Genomic DNA, 16,503 nt, shown 5'->3' with positions numbered 1-16,503 from the left:
ATTCCATAAAACCACATCAGAGAATCTGGCATCTGTGTTGACTGAAGTATTTAAGCATACGTTGATGCCAAACTCGCTGCCTGATTTGCTGAATGAGACTTGCACTATTGTAATCCCATAAGAGAGAAGCCCAGAAGATTAGGGTGAAAGTCATGGAGCAGTCTCCCTCTTTAACACAGACGTAAAAATTCAGGCCAACTCTGACCTTGGTCTTGGACAAACTGCTTCACAGAGAACAGTCTGTTTTATGTCTGTCTGGAATGGTGTAGAACCCGCATGAGCAGCTTGATAATGTACTCCACTGAACCTGGCAAGGGCCCAGCCACATTCAATAGTGTCTGTCAGTGCTGAGAAGACCATGAGATCAAGTCAAGTGAGAGTATATGTTTTGGTCTCTAATTAGGATGGGATTCCAAATACATAGTATGCCATAAGAAAAGGAGTACTTGTGGCATCTTTTTGCGAATACAGACTAACACGGCTGCTACTCTGAAACATAGTATGCCATGTAGAGGTCTTCAGTGTGCTGCTATAATAAGTAGTTCCAGATCATCTTTTTTCAAACTAATTAGAGGGTTGAGACATGGTGCCCTTATGCATCTCTGCTCTTTGACCTCTCACTGCAACCCCCAAGGGTTGGTCTGGTCAAATCCTGCTTTCAGGCTATTACAAAGTCTCTGTATGTGAGATGACACACTGCTGTTGCTTGCCAGCCCAGCTCTCTCTAGTTCAGATGTTCTGTGGGTAATCATCAATATAGAAAAATACCTAGCTATTGAACCAGTAATCCTTGAGGCAGAGAAAAAAAACAATTGCTGTATGCCCTTTCTTTGTAGTTAGGGACACTGAAACAGTTAGGAATTCGTATCCTCTTGTATCTGTAAATTATCTCCCTTTCCTTCAGAAAATGCCCACTGACCCATTGCACTGGAAAGATCTCTGTTAGCTGTAAACATGAATATAATCAAGATGGTTACTCTTCCCTGTTTTATCTATCGTACTACTATGCTCTTTATCAAAATATCTTTTTTGAGAAACTTAGCTCTCTTATCTGTTTGGAAAGGTGGGAAACCTAACTTAAAGTGGTCTGTCTTTTGTGGCCTTGGAGAGATGGGAGGACTAGAATACTCTAATTTTAAACTGTATTACTAGGCTTTCTTGCTCAGTGCAGTACAACACTAGCAAAGTATATTACAGTTTTGACTATGGCTGAAATATTGATGATCCATATCAGGCTAATATGTATTGGGATTTAGAACTGGGTAGTGGCCAATTTATTACACCTTTTGTGATTTACAATATCTTAGTTTATAACCTTGCCAACAATGTCCTATAAGGAGAAAGTTTTGTTGGACTGTTGCAGCCTAGGTAACTTGCACATGAAGGACATTATAGAACTGTAGGCATCCTGCATAACTGAAGAGGATTGCAAAGTGACAGCTCTATCCTCCCAGACCTCCTGATGAATCAACAACTTTGAACAAATCAAGAACTATTTAGGCAACAACCTTAACTCTGTCCTTGTAGTGACCCAAAGGAGAAGAAAAAGGAAACACTTCAAAACTTAGGCTCATCTAATCTGGTACCACAAACGCTAAAATGCCTTAAACATAATTAAGGATATGATTTAACATGGCTGTCACAGAAATAATAACTTCTGTGACTTTACCGGACCTCCTTGACTTTTTGGCTTCAGTTATCAGTGGCTGTGCGCCTGCATGGCTACGCCCAGGGCTTGATCTGGGGCTATGCATGGCTGCGCTGGAGCTGCAGCTGTGCACCTGCAGCTGGAGCCAGGGCTGTGTGCCCGTGGCTGGAGCTGGACCCAGGGCTGTGCGCCCCTGCAGCTGGGGCTTGGGCTGTCAGTTCCCACACCTCCCATGACAGGACTTGGGCTGTCAGTCCCCCCTCCCACCATGGGGCTTCATGGAATCATAGAATATCAGGGTTGGAAGGGACCTCAGGAGGTCATCTAGTCCAACCCCCTGCTCCAAGCAGGACCAATCCCCAACTAAATCATCCCAGCCAGGGCTTTGTCAAGCCTGACCTTAAAAACCTCTGAGGAAGGAGATTCCACTACCTCCCTAGGTAACCTATTCCAGTGCTTCACCACCCTCCTAGTGAAACAGTTTTTCCTAATATCCAACCTAAACCTCCCCCACTGCAACTTGAGACCATTACTCCTTGTTCTATCATCTGCTACCACTGAAAACAGTCTAGATCCATCCTCTTTGGAACTCCCTTTCTGGCAGTTGAAAGCAGCTATCAAATCCCCCTCATTCTTCTCTTCTGCAGAATGAATAATCCTAGTTCCCTCAGCGTCTACTCAGAAGTAATGTGTTCCAGTCCCCTAATCATTTTTGTTGCCCTCCACTGGACTCTTTCCAATTTTTCAACATCCTTGTAATATGGGGCCCAAAACTGGACATGGTACTCCAGAGGAGGCCTCACCAATGTCAAATAGAGGGGAATGATCATGTCCCTCGAATTGCTGGCAATGCTCCTACTTATACAGCCCAAAATGCCGTTAGCCTTCTTGGCAACAAGGGCACACTGTTGATTCATATCCAGTTTCTTGTCCACTGTAACCCATAGGTCCTTTTCTGCAGAACTGCTGCCTAGCTACTCGCTCCCTAGTCTGTAGCAGCGCATGGGATTCTTCCATTCTAAGTGCACGACTCTGCACTTTCCTTGTTGAACCTCATCAGATTTCTTTTGGCCCAATCCTCTAATTTGTCTAGGTCCTCTGTATCCTATTGTATCCCTACCCTCCAGCATATCTACCACTCCTCCCAGTTTAGTGTCATCTGCAAACTTGCTGAGGGTGCAATCCACACCATCCTCCAGATCATTAATGTCAAGTATCAGGGGGTAGCTGTGTTAGTCTGTATCCACAAAAACAACAAGGAGTCCGGAGACACCTTAAGACTAACAGATTTATTTGAGCATAAGCTTTCGTGGGTAAAAACCCCATTTCTTCAGATGCATGGAGTGAAATTACAGATGCAGGCATAAATATACTGAAACATGAAGAGAAGAGAGTTACCTTCTGGTTAGGAGGAGTCCACACAGAATTCTTCTTCTTGTAGTGTTGGTAGGTCTACAGTTTTGAGAGCTCATTCTTGATCTTCTATCTGCTGTACAGGATGCTGATCAGATGGTTCCTCAGTTTCCTTGAGAGTTTGTGGCAAAATCTCTCACCATAGCCTGTGTAGTATGATGATTGCAATGGATTTTTTACCTTCAGTCCATTTGGTATGATGTCCATCTGTTTGGAGAGGAAGATGATGTCTGTCTGTATCTGTGCGAGTTTTTTGTTGAGGTTGATGGATTTCCACTCCATACAGCTAAATTTAGTGCCTTGCATGTTGTCAAGTATCGGGGTAGCCGTATTACTGTATCAAGGGACATACTCTCATACAAAACCAATCTTCCACACAAACTTCCACATGGCTGGACTTTACAAAAATGACACAAGCCATTTACAATGCACACTCACTTCTCTACAGAGGAAAAAGGACAGTAAACTATCTAAACTCCTACATGCCACACAGGGCTACAACAGTGGCACCCTCAACTCACCTAACAATATTGTTAATCTATCCAACCACAGACTTAGCCTGGTGGAAGAGTCTGTTCCATCTCGGGGACTCTCTTTCTGCCCCACCACCCCCACGAACGTGATACAGTTCTGCGGTGATCTGGAAGCCTTTCGTCGTCTCCAACTTAAGGAATGTTTTCAACACACCACTGAACAGTGCACTGACCCACAGGAACCCTCCTACCAACACTACAAGAAGAAGAATTCTGCGTAGACTCCTCCTGACAATCAAAATGACAGACTGGATTTCTACACAGAGTGCTTCCGCAGACGTGCACAGGCTGAAATTGTGAACAAACAGCATCACTTGCCCCATAAGAACGCCATGCCATCCACAGCTTCAGAAACAACTCTGATATTATAATCAAAGGGGCTGACAAAGGAGGTGCTGTAGTCATAATGAACAGGTCGGATTATGAACAGGAGGCTGCCAGGCAACTCTCCAACACCACATTCTACAGGCCACTATCCTCTGACTCCACTTAGGCATACCAAAAGAAACTACACCATCTGCTCAAGAAACTCCCTGCTACAGCTCGGAAACAAATCTACATGGACACACTCCCAGAGCCCCTACCAGGGGTATTCTATCTGCTACCCAAGATCCATAAACCTAGAAACCATGGACGCCCCATCATCGCAGGCATCGGCACACTTACAGCAGGATTATCTGGCTATTTGGACTCTCTTCTCAGACTGTACGCTACCAGCACTCCTAGTTGTCTTCGAGACACCACCGACTTTCTGAGGAAACTACAATGAATTGGTGAGCTTCCTGAAAACACCATCCTGGCCACCATGGATGTAGAAGCTTTTTATACCAATATTCCACATGAGGATGGAATAGAGAGCTGTCAAGAACAGTATCCCTGATGAAGCCATGGCACACCTGGTGGCTGAGCTTTGTGACTTTGTCCTCACCCACAACCATTTCAGATTTGGGGACAACTTACACCTTCAAGTCAGTGGCACTGCTATGGGGACCCACTTGGCCCCACAGTATGCCAACATTTTTATGGCTGACTTAGAACAACGCTTCCTCAGCTCTCGTCCCCTAGTGCCCCTCTTCTATTTGCACTACATTGATGATATCTTCATCATATGGACTCACGGGAAGGAGGCCCTTGAAGAATTCCACCTGGATTTCAACAGTTTCCACCCCACCATCAACCTCAGCCTGGACTAGTCCACACAAGAGATTCTCTTCCTGGACACTACAGTGCAAATAAGTGATGGTCACATAAACACCACCCTATACCAGAAACCTACTGACTGCTACACTTACCTACATGCCTCCAGCTTCCATCCAGGACACATCACACAATCCATTGTCTACAGCCAAGCCCTAATATACAACCGCATTTGCTCCAATCCCTCAGACAGAGATAAACACCTCTAAGATCTTTATCAAGCATTTTTAAAACTACAATATGCACTTGGGGAAGTGAGGAAACAGATTGACAGAGCGAGATGGGTACCCAGAAATCACCTACTGCAGGACATGCCCAACAAGGAAGATAACAGAACACCACTGGCCATCACGTACAGCCCCCATCTAAAACCTCTCCAGCACATTATCAACGATCTACAACCTATCCTGAAAAACGATACCTAACTCTCCCAGACCTGGGGAGGCAGGTCAGTCCTCGCTTACAGACAGCCCCCCAACCTGAACAACTATATACCACACCACAGAAACACTAACCAGGAACCAATCCCTGTAGCAAACCTTGTTGCCTACTCTGTCCCCATATCTACTCTAGCGACACAATCAGAGGACCCAACCACATCAGCCACACCATCAGGGGCTCATTCACCTGCATGTCTACTAATGTTATGTATGCCATCATGTGCCAGCAATGCCCCTCTGCCATGTACATTGGCCAAACCGGACAGTCCCTACGTAAAAGAATAAATGGACACAAATCAGACATCAGGAATGGTAACATACAAAAGCCAGTAGAACACTTCAATCTTCCTGAACATTCTATAACAGATTTAAAAGTAGCTATACTTGAACAAAAAAACTTCAGAAACAGACTTCAAAGAGAAACAGCAGAACTAAAATTCATTTGCAAATTTAACACCATTAATTTGGTCTTGAATAGAGACTGGGAGTGGCTGGCTCATTAAAAAAGCAGCTTTGCCTCTCCTGGAATTGACACCTCCTCATCTGTTACTGGGAGTGGACTATATCCACCCTGATCGAATTGGCCCTGTCAACACTGGTTCTCCTCTTGTGGGGTAACTCCCTTCTCTTCATGTGTCAGTATATTTATGCCTGCATCTGTAATTTTCACTCCATGCATCTGAAGAAATGGGGTTTTTACTCACAAAAGCTTATGCTCAAATAAACCTGTAAGTCTTTAAGGTGCCACCAGACTCCTTGTTGTTTTTGCAGATCATTAATGAAGATATTGAACAAAAGTGGCCCCAAGTCCAACCCTTGGGGCACTCTGCTTGATATCGGCTGCCAACTAGACAGAGCCATTGATCATTACCTGTTGAGCCCGATCTAGTCAGCTTTTTGTCCCCCTTTTAGTCCATTCATCCAGCCCATACTTCTTTAACTTGTTGGCAAGAATACTATGGGAGACCATATCAAAAGCTTTGCTAAAGTCAAGGAATAACACATCCACAGCTTTCCCCTCATCCAGAGTCAGTTATCTCATCTGTGGCAAATTGCCAGTACGATTATGATGGGTCCCGCGCTTCCTCTTCTTGGGGGGGGTTAAGGGCACAGTTTCCTGCCCCAGAACTAAGGTATCTACTTTCCCACTAGTAACCCAGAGAAGGGTAGTGGAGAGGGAGGGACCCAGGCCCACCCTCTACTCTGGGTCCCAGCCCAGAGGCCCTAGGGATAGTGATAAACCACTTGAACTAATGCTTCCTTCCCCGGGCTACTTCCCTCTCCTGCTCTTCAGCTTGTGGGGCTTCCTGCCCTCTCTCTCTCTCTCTGTACAAGCCAGGTGTCTCTTTACTTAGGGTCTTGGTCTTCTAGCCAGACATGGCAGTTCTCCAAACTCTCCTCTGCTCCAACTCCAAACCACTCTCTGCACTAACTCCTCCTGGTCTGATTGAAGCAGGAGGGTTTTATCATGTGACTGGCTTCAGGTGCTTTAATTGGCTTCAGGTGCTTTAATTAGTCTATAGCAAACTTTCTTCCCTCTACAGGGAATAAGGCTCCCTTCTAGTATTCTCCTGCTGCCCTCTGGCCATGCTATATCACACATCATAGAAGGCAATTAGGTTAGTCAGGCATGACTTGCCCTTGGTGAATCCATGCTGACATCCATCCAACCCTGATCACTTTCCTCTCCTTGAAGTGCTTCAAAATTGATTCCTTGAGGACCTGCTCCATGATTTTTCCAGGGACTGAGGTGAGGCCGACTGGCCTCTAGTTCCCCAGATCCTCCTCTTTCCCTTTCTTAAAGATGGGCACTACGTTAGCCTTTTTCAAGTCATCCAGGACCTCCCCTGATCACCATGAGTTTTCAAAGATAATGGCCAATGGCTCTGCAATCAGCTGTCATTCTCCCCCCTTATCCCCAGCTCTCCCCCCTTTATTTTGAGTAAAAGTTACAGACAGGTCATGGGCTCCCATGAATTTTTGTTTTATTCCCCGCAACCTGTCCGTGATTTTTACTAAAAATAACAGTGAAAAAAACTTAATCTTAAACATAATTATAGGGTCATTGTATAGTGTCACAACAGGGCAGAGTTAAGGTTGGGTGCCTAACTGTGCATTTCCAAACTTTAACATATTTTGATTTCTTTTAAGTTAACTCTGAATTTCCTGGGCTTAAAATGCTGGGTTTTTGCCATAATTAAATCATCCCTATAGTGTGTGTTATCATAAGTTACTGATGTGTGCTGTTCTTAACTGTACTGCCATCTTAACATAGATTTGTCTGGGAATGCAGTGTGAAAAACAAATTGGCTTTTAAAAATTCTTTCCATTTCAATTATTCAAAGTGGTGTTTGTAACACAGCTGGAGAAACTTGTCAGCTAAAGTTGGAGGGTGCGGGGGGGGGGGTGATTGTGCTGTTTTTGCCTGTTTTTAACCTGCATTCTTTAAGTACTCTCTGCTTCTCACACGTTGAAGCAGAGAGCTGTGAGAGACCGGTTTCAGAGTAGCAGCCGTGTTAGTCTGTATTCGCAAAAAGAAAAGGAATACTTGTGGCACCTTAGAGACTAACAAATTTATTAGAGCATAAGCTTTCGTGAGCTACAGCATCCGATGCATCCGATGAAGTGAGCTGTAGCTCACGAAAGCTTATGCTCTAATAAATTTGTTAGTCTCTAAGGTGCCACAAGTACTCCTTTTCTTTCTGTGAGAGACCGTCACAGTGGTAGTACAGAATGCATGTTTCCTATTTACTGCAAATCATAAAGTTAAAAGTAAATTAGTAAATTACATTAGTTAAGTTAAAAGTTTCTGAAAGATGATAATACTTGGATCTTCTGCCTTGACTCACTCTGGATTTCTGAAATCTGTTGGATTTCGTCTTTCTCCTAGCTCATCTTGACCTGTGCTGAAAGCTGGTGGCAGTTGCTATGGAAAATTTAAAGTGGTATTCCTATCTGTCTGTGCTGTTGTTATGAAAGCCAAGTGCACACCTCTGTTTGACAGTTGTATATATGGGTCTGCATTCCACTGGGTGGGGACAGGGAGGAAGATGTCCTAGTGCTCTATCATCCTTCCTGCTGCTGCAACAATCTTTGTCTTGCTTTGCTTCTACTCTTCTGTCACTATACTGACTTGCAAACATTTAGCTTTTTTGCCAGTTGCTATGGTTACTTCTGGGCTACCAGCATCTGAACTGCAGAAATGACAAACAAATAATATATTTCAAGTCTTAAAGAAATGCACAGGAATGGGTTAAACTTTTAAACCCAACATGAGCATTACCAGCCAAGCAATACCCATTTGTGACTTGCCATGACTGCTGCAGGCTCCTTAGAATTGATGTACTGGAGCATATTTCTCTTTCTTCTTCACTACATCAAAGAGATTTTTCATCAGTGGCTTCACCATATCCCACAAAGGTGTGACATTTTGTAATCTTGCACAGTTTCAAAGAACTAAATTTGACTTCTTTAAATTATTATCAGCTTCCTTAGCATGTCCATTCCCAAAACTCTTTCTGCATCTGTGGAAGCCCCAAACCCAACAAACCATTGTTGGCATTAGACCAGCATTTCTCAAACTGGGGTCCACGAGGGTATTCCAGGGGTCTGCGGGCCCTGCTGATCAGCTCCTCCCTTTCCCTCCCTCATCTCCTCCCTTCCATCATCTCATGCTCGCTGGGGAACAGTGGGGGGAAGTGTTGAAATAGGGGCAGGGTCTGGGGCTGAGCGTGGGTTTCAGGGTCTGCAAAAAAAATTTTGAATCAAAATGGGGGGCCTCAGATTGCTAAAATTGGAGAACTGCTGCATTAGACTGCAATGTATGCAAAGGCAGGGTGTGAGCATTGTTTGCTCCAGCAAGCTGTGCTGGAAGGAGCAGATGTCTCACGTCTTATGAAGTGCTATTGTTCGGATTTTCAGTGAAAGAGGCTTATTTAGACTATTTATTGAACAGTATGTTCTAGCCATCAGTTTGGAACTCCTTTTGCTTTCTAACACTGAAGGGCAGGCTCCAGGCTTTGAGTCAAGAGACTAATAGCGCTCCCTGGTGCAGTTCTAGTTTAGGTTGTCCTGCATGTGGAGACTTTCCCTACCAAAGAGACATTTTTCTGGCCTGATGTGTGTAGGGTGACCAGATAACAAGTGTGAAATATAGGGACACTTTTTGGGGGGGTGGGAGATAGTTGCGTATATAAGACACAGCCACTAAAATCGGGATTGTCCTGATAATATTGGGGCATCTGGTTACCCTACATGCATGAGTGTTCTCTGCCGGATCATTTCTCAATGTTGTGTGTGTTCTGCTAATGTTTTCCACACAGTGCCAGAGCTGCCAATCTTGGAGAGAAGGAACTGGCTGATACACCTGCACTATATCTGCAAAGATTATGATGCATGTAAGGTAAGACCTGGTCAGTGGGAAATGGTTTACTGGTTTCATTGTTTAGTTCCTAAGCCAGATCTATATTTTGTATAGGAAGTCTGAGTTTTCTATAGGAAGTCTGTGGTAAACGTGTTCGGCTAGAGTCTCAGCTGGTGTTAATATGTGTAGCTCTTATCGACCTTAATGAAGCTGCGACAATTTATAGTACTTAAGGATCTAGACCTCTGGTTAGCATTTCTAGGTATAAAACGTAAGGGGAAAAAATGGTATTTGCCAAATTAGTCTTCTTAGGTAGAGAGTAGTATGGGTCCTAACTACATTCTTTCCTGAATTGACAGAGAGAAAATATAGGTAAAGCAAATGTGAAAACTACTTTGTCTATATTTAGCCTTGTTTACAAATCTGTACACTTTTAAGTTCTTCTTCAAATGCTTGCATATGTGCATTCACAGTAGGTATGGGCACACCTTGTGTACTAGTGCCAGAGAGTTTTCCCTAGCAGTAACCCTAGGGATGGCCCCATCCCTGGCCACACGCCTTCTTACCGTTGGTGGTCAGATCATTGGTGCTCTTTGTGAACTACTACTCGATCTAACTAGTAAAAACAACAAGGCACCCTAGAGACTAACAAATTTATTTGGGCATAAGCTTTCGTGGGCTAAAAGCCACTTCATCAGATGCATGGAGTGAAAAATACACTTGGTATTCACCCCTTCTTGTCAACTGTTGAGAATTGGCCACTTCCACCTTAATTGAATTGGAACGTGAGCATTGACCCCCCACTTGGTAAGGCAACTCCCATCTTTTCATCTGCTATAATATATATTCTGCTTACTGTATTTTTCACTCCATGCATCTGATGAAGTGGGTGTTAGCCCACAAAAGCTTATGCCCAAACAAATTTGTTAGTCTCTAAGATGTCACAAGGACTCCTCGTTGTTTTTGCTGATACAGACTAACACGGCTACCACTCTGAGATCTAACTAGTGTTTCTCAAAAGTCTTTGGATTTCTTTTCTTTTCTTCCTTTATAATTTTAAGTTTATTTCATTTTATTTAGCCCTACTTTTGGGATTTTTCCAGCTGGTGGGTCCCTGGGATTCAAACCTTGCCTAGAACTCAAGAAGTTTATGCCTGTTAATGACCCTCACTCCTACTGCCTCAAGTATTTGGGTGAGGGCCACATCAGAGATGGGTGCTTTATCTTTCATGGCTTAAAGACTAGAACTAAGACACTAAAGCCACCTTGATCATCTAAAGGAAGCTCTGTGAAGTGCTCTCCTGGTCATATCAGCTGAAAGAGATCTCAGAAGATCCCCATCTCTGGGTCCGTCCTTTTCAAGGCCTAGAGAATCAGAGTTCTAGTCTCAAAAGCTCAAGCAGAAGTCTGCATCCGGCTTCTCGACATTTAGGGTGCAGGATTCTTCCACAGAGTGTCAGTCAGGTACCAAAGGTAGAAGATGCCCTGTGGCTACTCCCCGGAGAGTCAATGGGAGGGCTAGAATTTTTTAGATTGGGAAAAACTTTCCCTTTGTCTGTCTGTGGTTGTTCTCCCAGAGAGGAGACACAGAGCAGCAGTGCAGTAAGACACTTTAAGACAGGTATCAAAAACCATCAGATCATACCTAGAAACTCCTCATTTGAAACCACAGTTATGTAAGTAGACCAAGAAATATCTAGGAAGATGCGATTAGGTTTATCTCTTTTATTTCTTTATGGCTTGTGGACTCCTCTGTGCTAACCCCAGGTGCTTTTGTTTTGCTTGTAACCTTTAAGCTGGATCTCAAGAAAACCATTTTTGATGTTTAATTATTATATTTGCTTTTTTTAAATCTAGCAAGAGCCTAAGTTCCAGATGTATTTTTTTTCTTTTTGTTTTTAATAAAATTTACCTTTTTTAAGAACAGGATTGGGTTTTTGTGTCCTAAGAGTTTTGTACATATGTTGTTTAATTAGCTGGTGGCAACAGCTGATTTCCTTTGTTTTCTTTCTCCACTCTTCCTCAAAGGGAGGGTGAAAGGGCTTGAGGATACCACACAGGAAGGAATTCCCAAGTGCTCCTTCCTGGGTTCTCAAAAGGGTGGGTTGGGGTTGCACTTGGTAGTGGTAGCATTTACCCATCCAAGGTCAGAGAGAAGCTGTAACCTTGGGAGTTTAATACCTGCCTGGAGTGGCCAGTATAAATTTTTAGAGTCTTTGTGGGTCCCCACCTTCTGCACTTAAAGTGCCAGAGTGGGGAATCAGCCATGACAACATCCAAGCCCCATCCAGGCCCAGGGGTTGTGGACTGCCCACTAAGCCAGGCTCCACATAAATGTTTTAGAGTTGCAAGTGATATTTTATCCATGTTAGTAGTTACAGTCTCACATCCAAGGCAAGACTGTCCAGGTTCTCACCGACAACACCACAGTAGTGTTTTTATGGGAACAAGCAAGGTTGTGCCAGGTCCAACAGCCTTTGCCAGGAGGCAGTCAAATTATGGAACCTGTTTATTTTGAACTCAGTCACTCTCAAGGCACCTCACCTATAGGAGTTCAAAATGGCCTGGTGCATTGTCTGTGCAGATCCTTCAACTTGATCACAAACGTCTCTCAACACGAACGTTCTAGTTTTGGGTGTTTCACACAGGGGGCCTTCTGTCCATGGGACTATTTATGATTCCGTCAAACAGGAGGTGTCCCCATTTCTCTTCTAAGGCAAGTCACAGCCGTCGGTCAGCATTGAAACCTTTCCTGTTTCTGGGGGAAGAGGACCTCCTCTATGTGTTCTCACTAGTGCTCCGATTCCCAGGGTCTTCATCAAACTCAAGCAAGATCACAGGAGAATGATCCTTATTTCTCCAGCTTGTCCAAGACAGACATGGTATTCAGACCTCCACAAACTGTCTTCTCAGGAGCCCTTACCACTGCCAGTGACCAAAGACTTCCTAATGCAGAACCATGCATCCATGCTGCACCTGAATCCTCTAGTACTGCACCTCACAGCATGGTTCATCAGTGGTTGAGTGCAGAGGAAGTGCATTGGTCAGTGGCTGTCCAGAATGTTCTTCTTAATAGCAGACCACCTTCCCCCAGAGCTGCCTACCTAAGTGAAAATATTTCTCCATGTGGGGAGCCTCCCATAATGTGTGTCCAACTCAGGCCAGCATTCAGACAATCCTAGACTGTCTTTTGCAACTTAGAGTTCAATCTAGCCTTCAGCTCTGTTAGGGTACATTTGGTGGCCATTTCAGCTTTCCATCCTCTAATAAATGGCAAGGCTGTCTTCGCTCACCTCATCGCTACCAGATTCTTGAATGGTCTGGAGAGATTATTTCCACCGGTCTGAGAACCAACACCTTCCTGGGATTTGAATTTGGTGTCGTCTGCACTTATGGAACCTCTGATCAAGTCTTTATTGTTATGCTCTTTTTTACACCTATCAGCAAAGGTATCATTTTTAGTGGCCATCACTTCTTTCAGGAGGGTAGGTGAACTGAATGAATTGGTCACTGATTTACTGTATGCTGTTTTTTACAAGGTCCAACTTAGATCACACCCTCAGTTCCTCTCCAAGGTGATCTATGAATTCCACATGAACCAATTTATATATCTGCCAGTTTTCTTTCCAAAGCTGCATGTGCACAGGTTGAGAGAAGGCTCACCACTCTTGATGTTTGTCGCTTGTTGGTTTTTTACCTGCATAGGAAAAGCCCTTTTGGGCCTCTTCCCAGCTCTTTGTGCCATACACAGAACATATGAGGCATCATCCAGTCATAACTTAGAGACTTTCTAAATGGATCACCAGATGCATTATGGTGACTTATGCTGCTAAAGGAGTAATGCTTCCTGATATACTCACAGCGCACTCAACCAGAGCACATGCAACCTCAATAGAGTTTCTGGCACATGTCCCAGTCGTGGACATCAGTACAGCAATAACGTGGTCCTCAGTTCATGCTTTCATCAGACATTATGCGTTCCCTGCCGCTTCAAGGTGTTGCGAATTATACCTGATTGGTCACGCACGGTTCAAGTTTTTAGGCTGAGGCACCAAAAACCAGGTCCAGATCTGCAGAGTTTCCAGTCTGTGTTTAATGTATTACGCTCGAGCATGGTGCCCCCCCGCTAGTCAGGAGGGGACCTCGTATACAGTTTATGCAAAGCTTATATACCATCTGACATCGCGTGCTGCCCTCGTGCATCGGCACCCTTAACCAATGAATTCCATCCTCACCCCATCCTCAGCCACTCTCTGGTGAGTGCTTTCTCGTGTTCTGAGAATGTCAGCAACTTTATCATTAAAACAGAACATGCAGTTACACAACGTGCCTCGCATACCACAAAGACAGGAAAGACAACAGTTTCAAGGTCCGAAACGATTCCCCAAATGTGCTGCGGTCTGTGCTGAACAGTTTCAAGGCCCGAAACGATTCCCCAAATGTGCTGTGGTCTGTGCTGCACAGACAGTGGCTGGCGCCAAAAGGTGCCAGCTCTGCACATATTAGCTTTTCCCTCAACAGTCCTCTCTTTTTTTTTTTGTACGTCAGTTAACACTATATAGGAGCTGAGTAACCACGATGAAGGACTAATAACTGCGAATAACACATTTTACAACATTGAAGGCATACAAATAACGCGGCAAAGAAAACAGCAATCAATATGAACATGTACAGAGCACGTCTTCCCCAGACCCCGAGATCCGGCATCCATGATGTGAGCCAATTCCATACTTCCTGCAATCCAGTACTAGTATTATCAAGACTGATGTGATGAAATAAAGTCGCCTGTTGCTTGAGGATATGGATATCAGTCTCTACCCTATGGTGTTGATTTATAAAAACACAACAGCTGGAGTTAACTAAAGCGCATACCCCACCCTGATTAGCGAGGAGGTAATCTAATGCTAAGCGATTTTGCAGGGTTGTTTGAGATAATTGTGTGACTTCCGTTTGGAGGGCAGATAAAGCATCTGCAGTGGCATTGGCCATCTGCTCTAAGGCAGCAGAAATATTAACTATAGCTTTTTCTAGCTCACTTACTCCTAACCATGGCAGAAACCAGCGCGCAAAGGAATGAAAACCCGTGGGCCGCTCGATAAGGGAATTAAAAGGGATACTTCGCCGATCCCTCCATACTATATTGCGAATTTCTTTTCGTGTTAGACTCTGATAAACTGTTACAGCAGGGATTATTGCTCCTAGGGTGCAGGTACCATACCATCCTACTGGAAGAACTTTATAGGCTGTGTGGTTACACAACCAATACCACCCTGATCCTTCAGGGATGGGCCAAGGGGCCCTTGAATAATTTGAAACGGTTGCCATCCCCGAACTAATTTTGATAGTACGATTGCACCCCATAAAAGTTCCTACAAAATTCCCATTTTCAGGATTCCAATTTCTTCTAACACAGATTGCATAATTGCCCTGGGCCACCATGTCAATAGACCATGTTTGAATAGTGATATTCCAATGAAAGGTAGTATTAGCCCATAATGTAGACAACCGCGTTTCATTAGTAGGGATAGGGACCCCCACCAATGGAATTCCCTGACTAATATATGTGGGGGTATGGATACATATCCAACATTGTGTTTGATTTATATTCTGCGTAATAGCCCAAGTCAAATTCAAAAAACTATTACCTGCCCACCCTTGTACTGGACTTGGGAGTAGGGGGAAAAGCCCCCGGGCCAACCATACCAATAATAACATCCGCCCCGGGACCATACAAAAACCCCTATTCCCAATATACAAGTCCAAAAGAGAAATACAAGAAGTCCTGGTGGGCTGTGAAGATTCCAGTAATTGGAGGGTTCGGTCCATGGGTTGGTTGTAATATTCATCCGTGGAATGGCTCATACGCTGGATCACTCGGGTCCTGGGGAGGCGCTGTCGCTGCTTTAACGTAGTTGTGGTGGATCCACGAGCTCTTTCCTGCAACCTTTAAAGCAGAATAAGAACATAACAGAACTTGATACGGCCCCTCCCACCTAGGTTCCAAGGGGTCTGTGCGGGGAATCCTTTTTACCATAACCCAATCCCCTGGCTTAAATGAGTGAATTTGCAATCCCAACGGTGCAGTTTGATACAATTGAGCTTTAAATTGATTATCAATCAGCTCCTTTTGTAACCTAGCAACATATTTGGCCAGAGTTTCGTCACCATCCAAGAGACTAGCATGTGCTGGAACGTAGGTTCCTGGAATTAAAGCGGGTCTATCAAATAACACCTCAAATGGGGACAGGCCCAGGGCATGCGCTGTGTCCACTTTATATGCCATAAGACGATTGACAGGATTTCCGGCCATTTAAGTCCAGTTTCCTTACAAAACTTTGCTATCATTGTCTTTACTGTTCGGTTCATGCGTTCCACCTGACCAGCAGACTGAGGGTGATACGGAGTATGTAATTGTCGAGTGATTCCCAAACATTTATACAGTTCCTCCAAAATTTTCGCAGTAAAGTGCGAGCCTTGATCTGTATCTATAACTTCAGGAACACCAAACCTAGGTACAATATCCTTCATTAGAAACTTAACTACAGACCTCGCATCTGCTTTCCTCGTCGGTACCGCTTCAGGCCACCCAGATAGCTGGTCCACTATAACGAGAAGGTGATGGAATCCTGAACACTTGGGCATGTCTGCATAATCCATTTGCAGACGCTGAAACGGAAAATTCGCCCAAGGTCTCCCCCCCCCCGCAAACTGGCATCAGACCGAGTCATAGCAGAGAATGCCAAACAAGTTGAACAGGATCCAAGAATACGCTTCACCGCAGGATAAATGTGTGGTGCCGCCCAGGATTGGAGTATGGCAGCCACTGTGCCTTGAATACCAGCATGGCCCAGGGAATGAAAATAATGAGCAGCTGCCAGTAAATAACGACGGGGAAGAATAGGTTTGCCC

The 16,503-nt window shown here is 44.3% G+C and overlaps 1 protein-coding gene across 4 annotated transcripts in view; it reads left to right on the top strand.

Annotated features, from left to right (window-relative positions):
• The window catches only part of BBS4 (Bardet-Biedl syndrome 4), a 74,056-nt gene that overhangs the window by 20,621 nt on the left and 36,932 nt on the right, over positions 1–16,503 (top strand). For 2 of the 4 annotated variants that reach the window (XM_038419567.2, XM_038419570.2), the window contains one exon: positions 9,554–9,633. The exons of 1 other annotated variant lie outside the window; for it this stretch is intronic. In XM_038419567.2, the coding sequence (XP_038275495.1) occupies positions 9,554–9,633 (80 nt within the window). Of the gene's footprint in view, positions 1–9,553; positions 9,634–16,503 lie in introns of those variants that run through there. One more of the 4 variants, XM_043493695.1, reaches the window with a different exon arrangement.

This window comes from Dermochelys coriacea, chromosome 10, assembly GCF_009764565.3.
Source record: "Dermochelys coriacea isolate rDerCor1 chromosome 10, rDerCor1.pri.v4, whole genome shotgun sequence".
NCBI classification, from domain to species: domain Eukaryota; kingdom Metazoa; phylum Chordata; order Testudines; family Dermochelyidae; genus Dermochelys; species Dermochelys coriacea.
The sequence above is the reverse complement of the archived record's forward strand: the minus strand, read 5'-3'. Positions and strand labels throughout refer to the sequence as shown.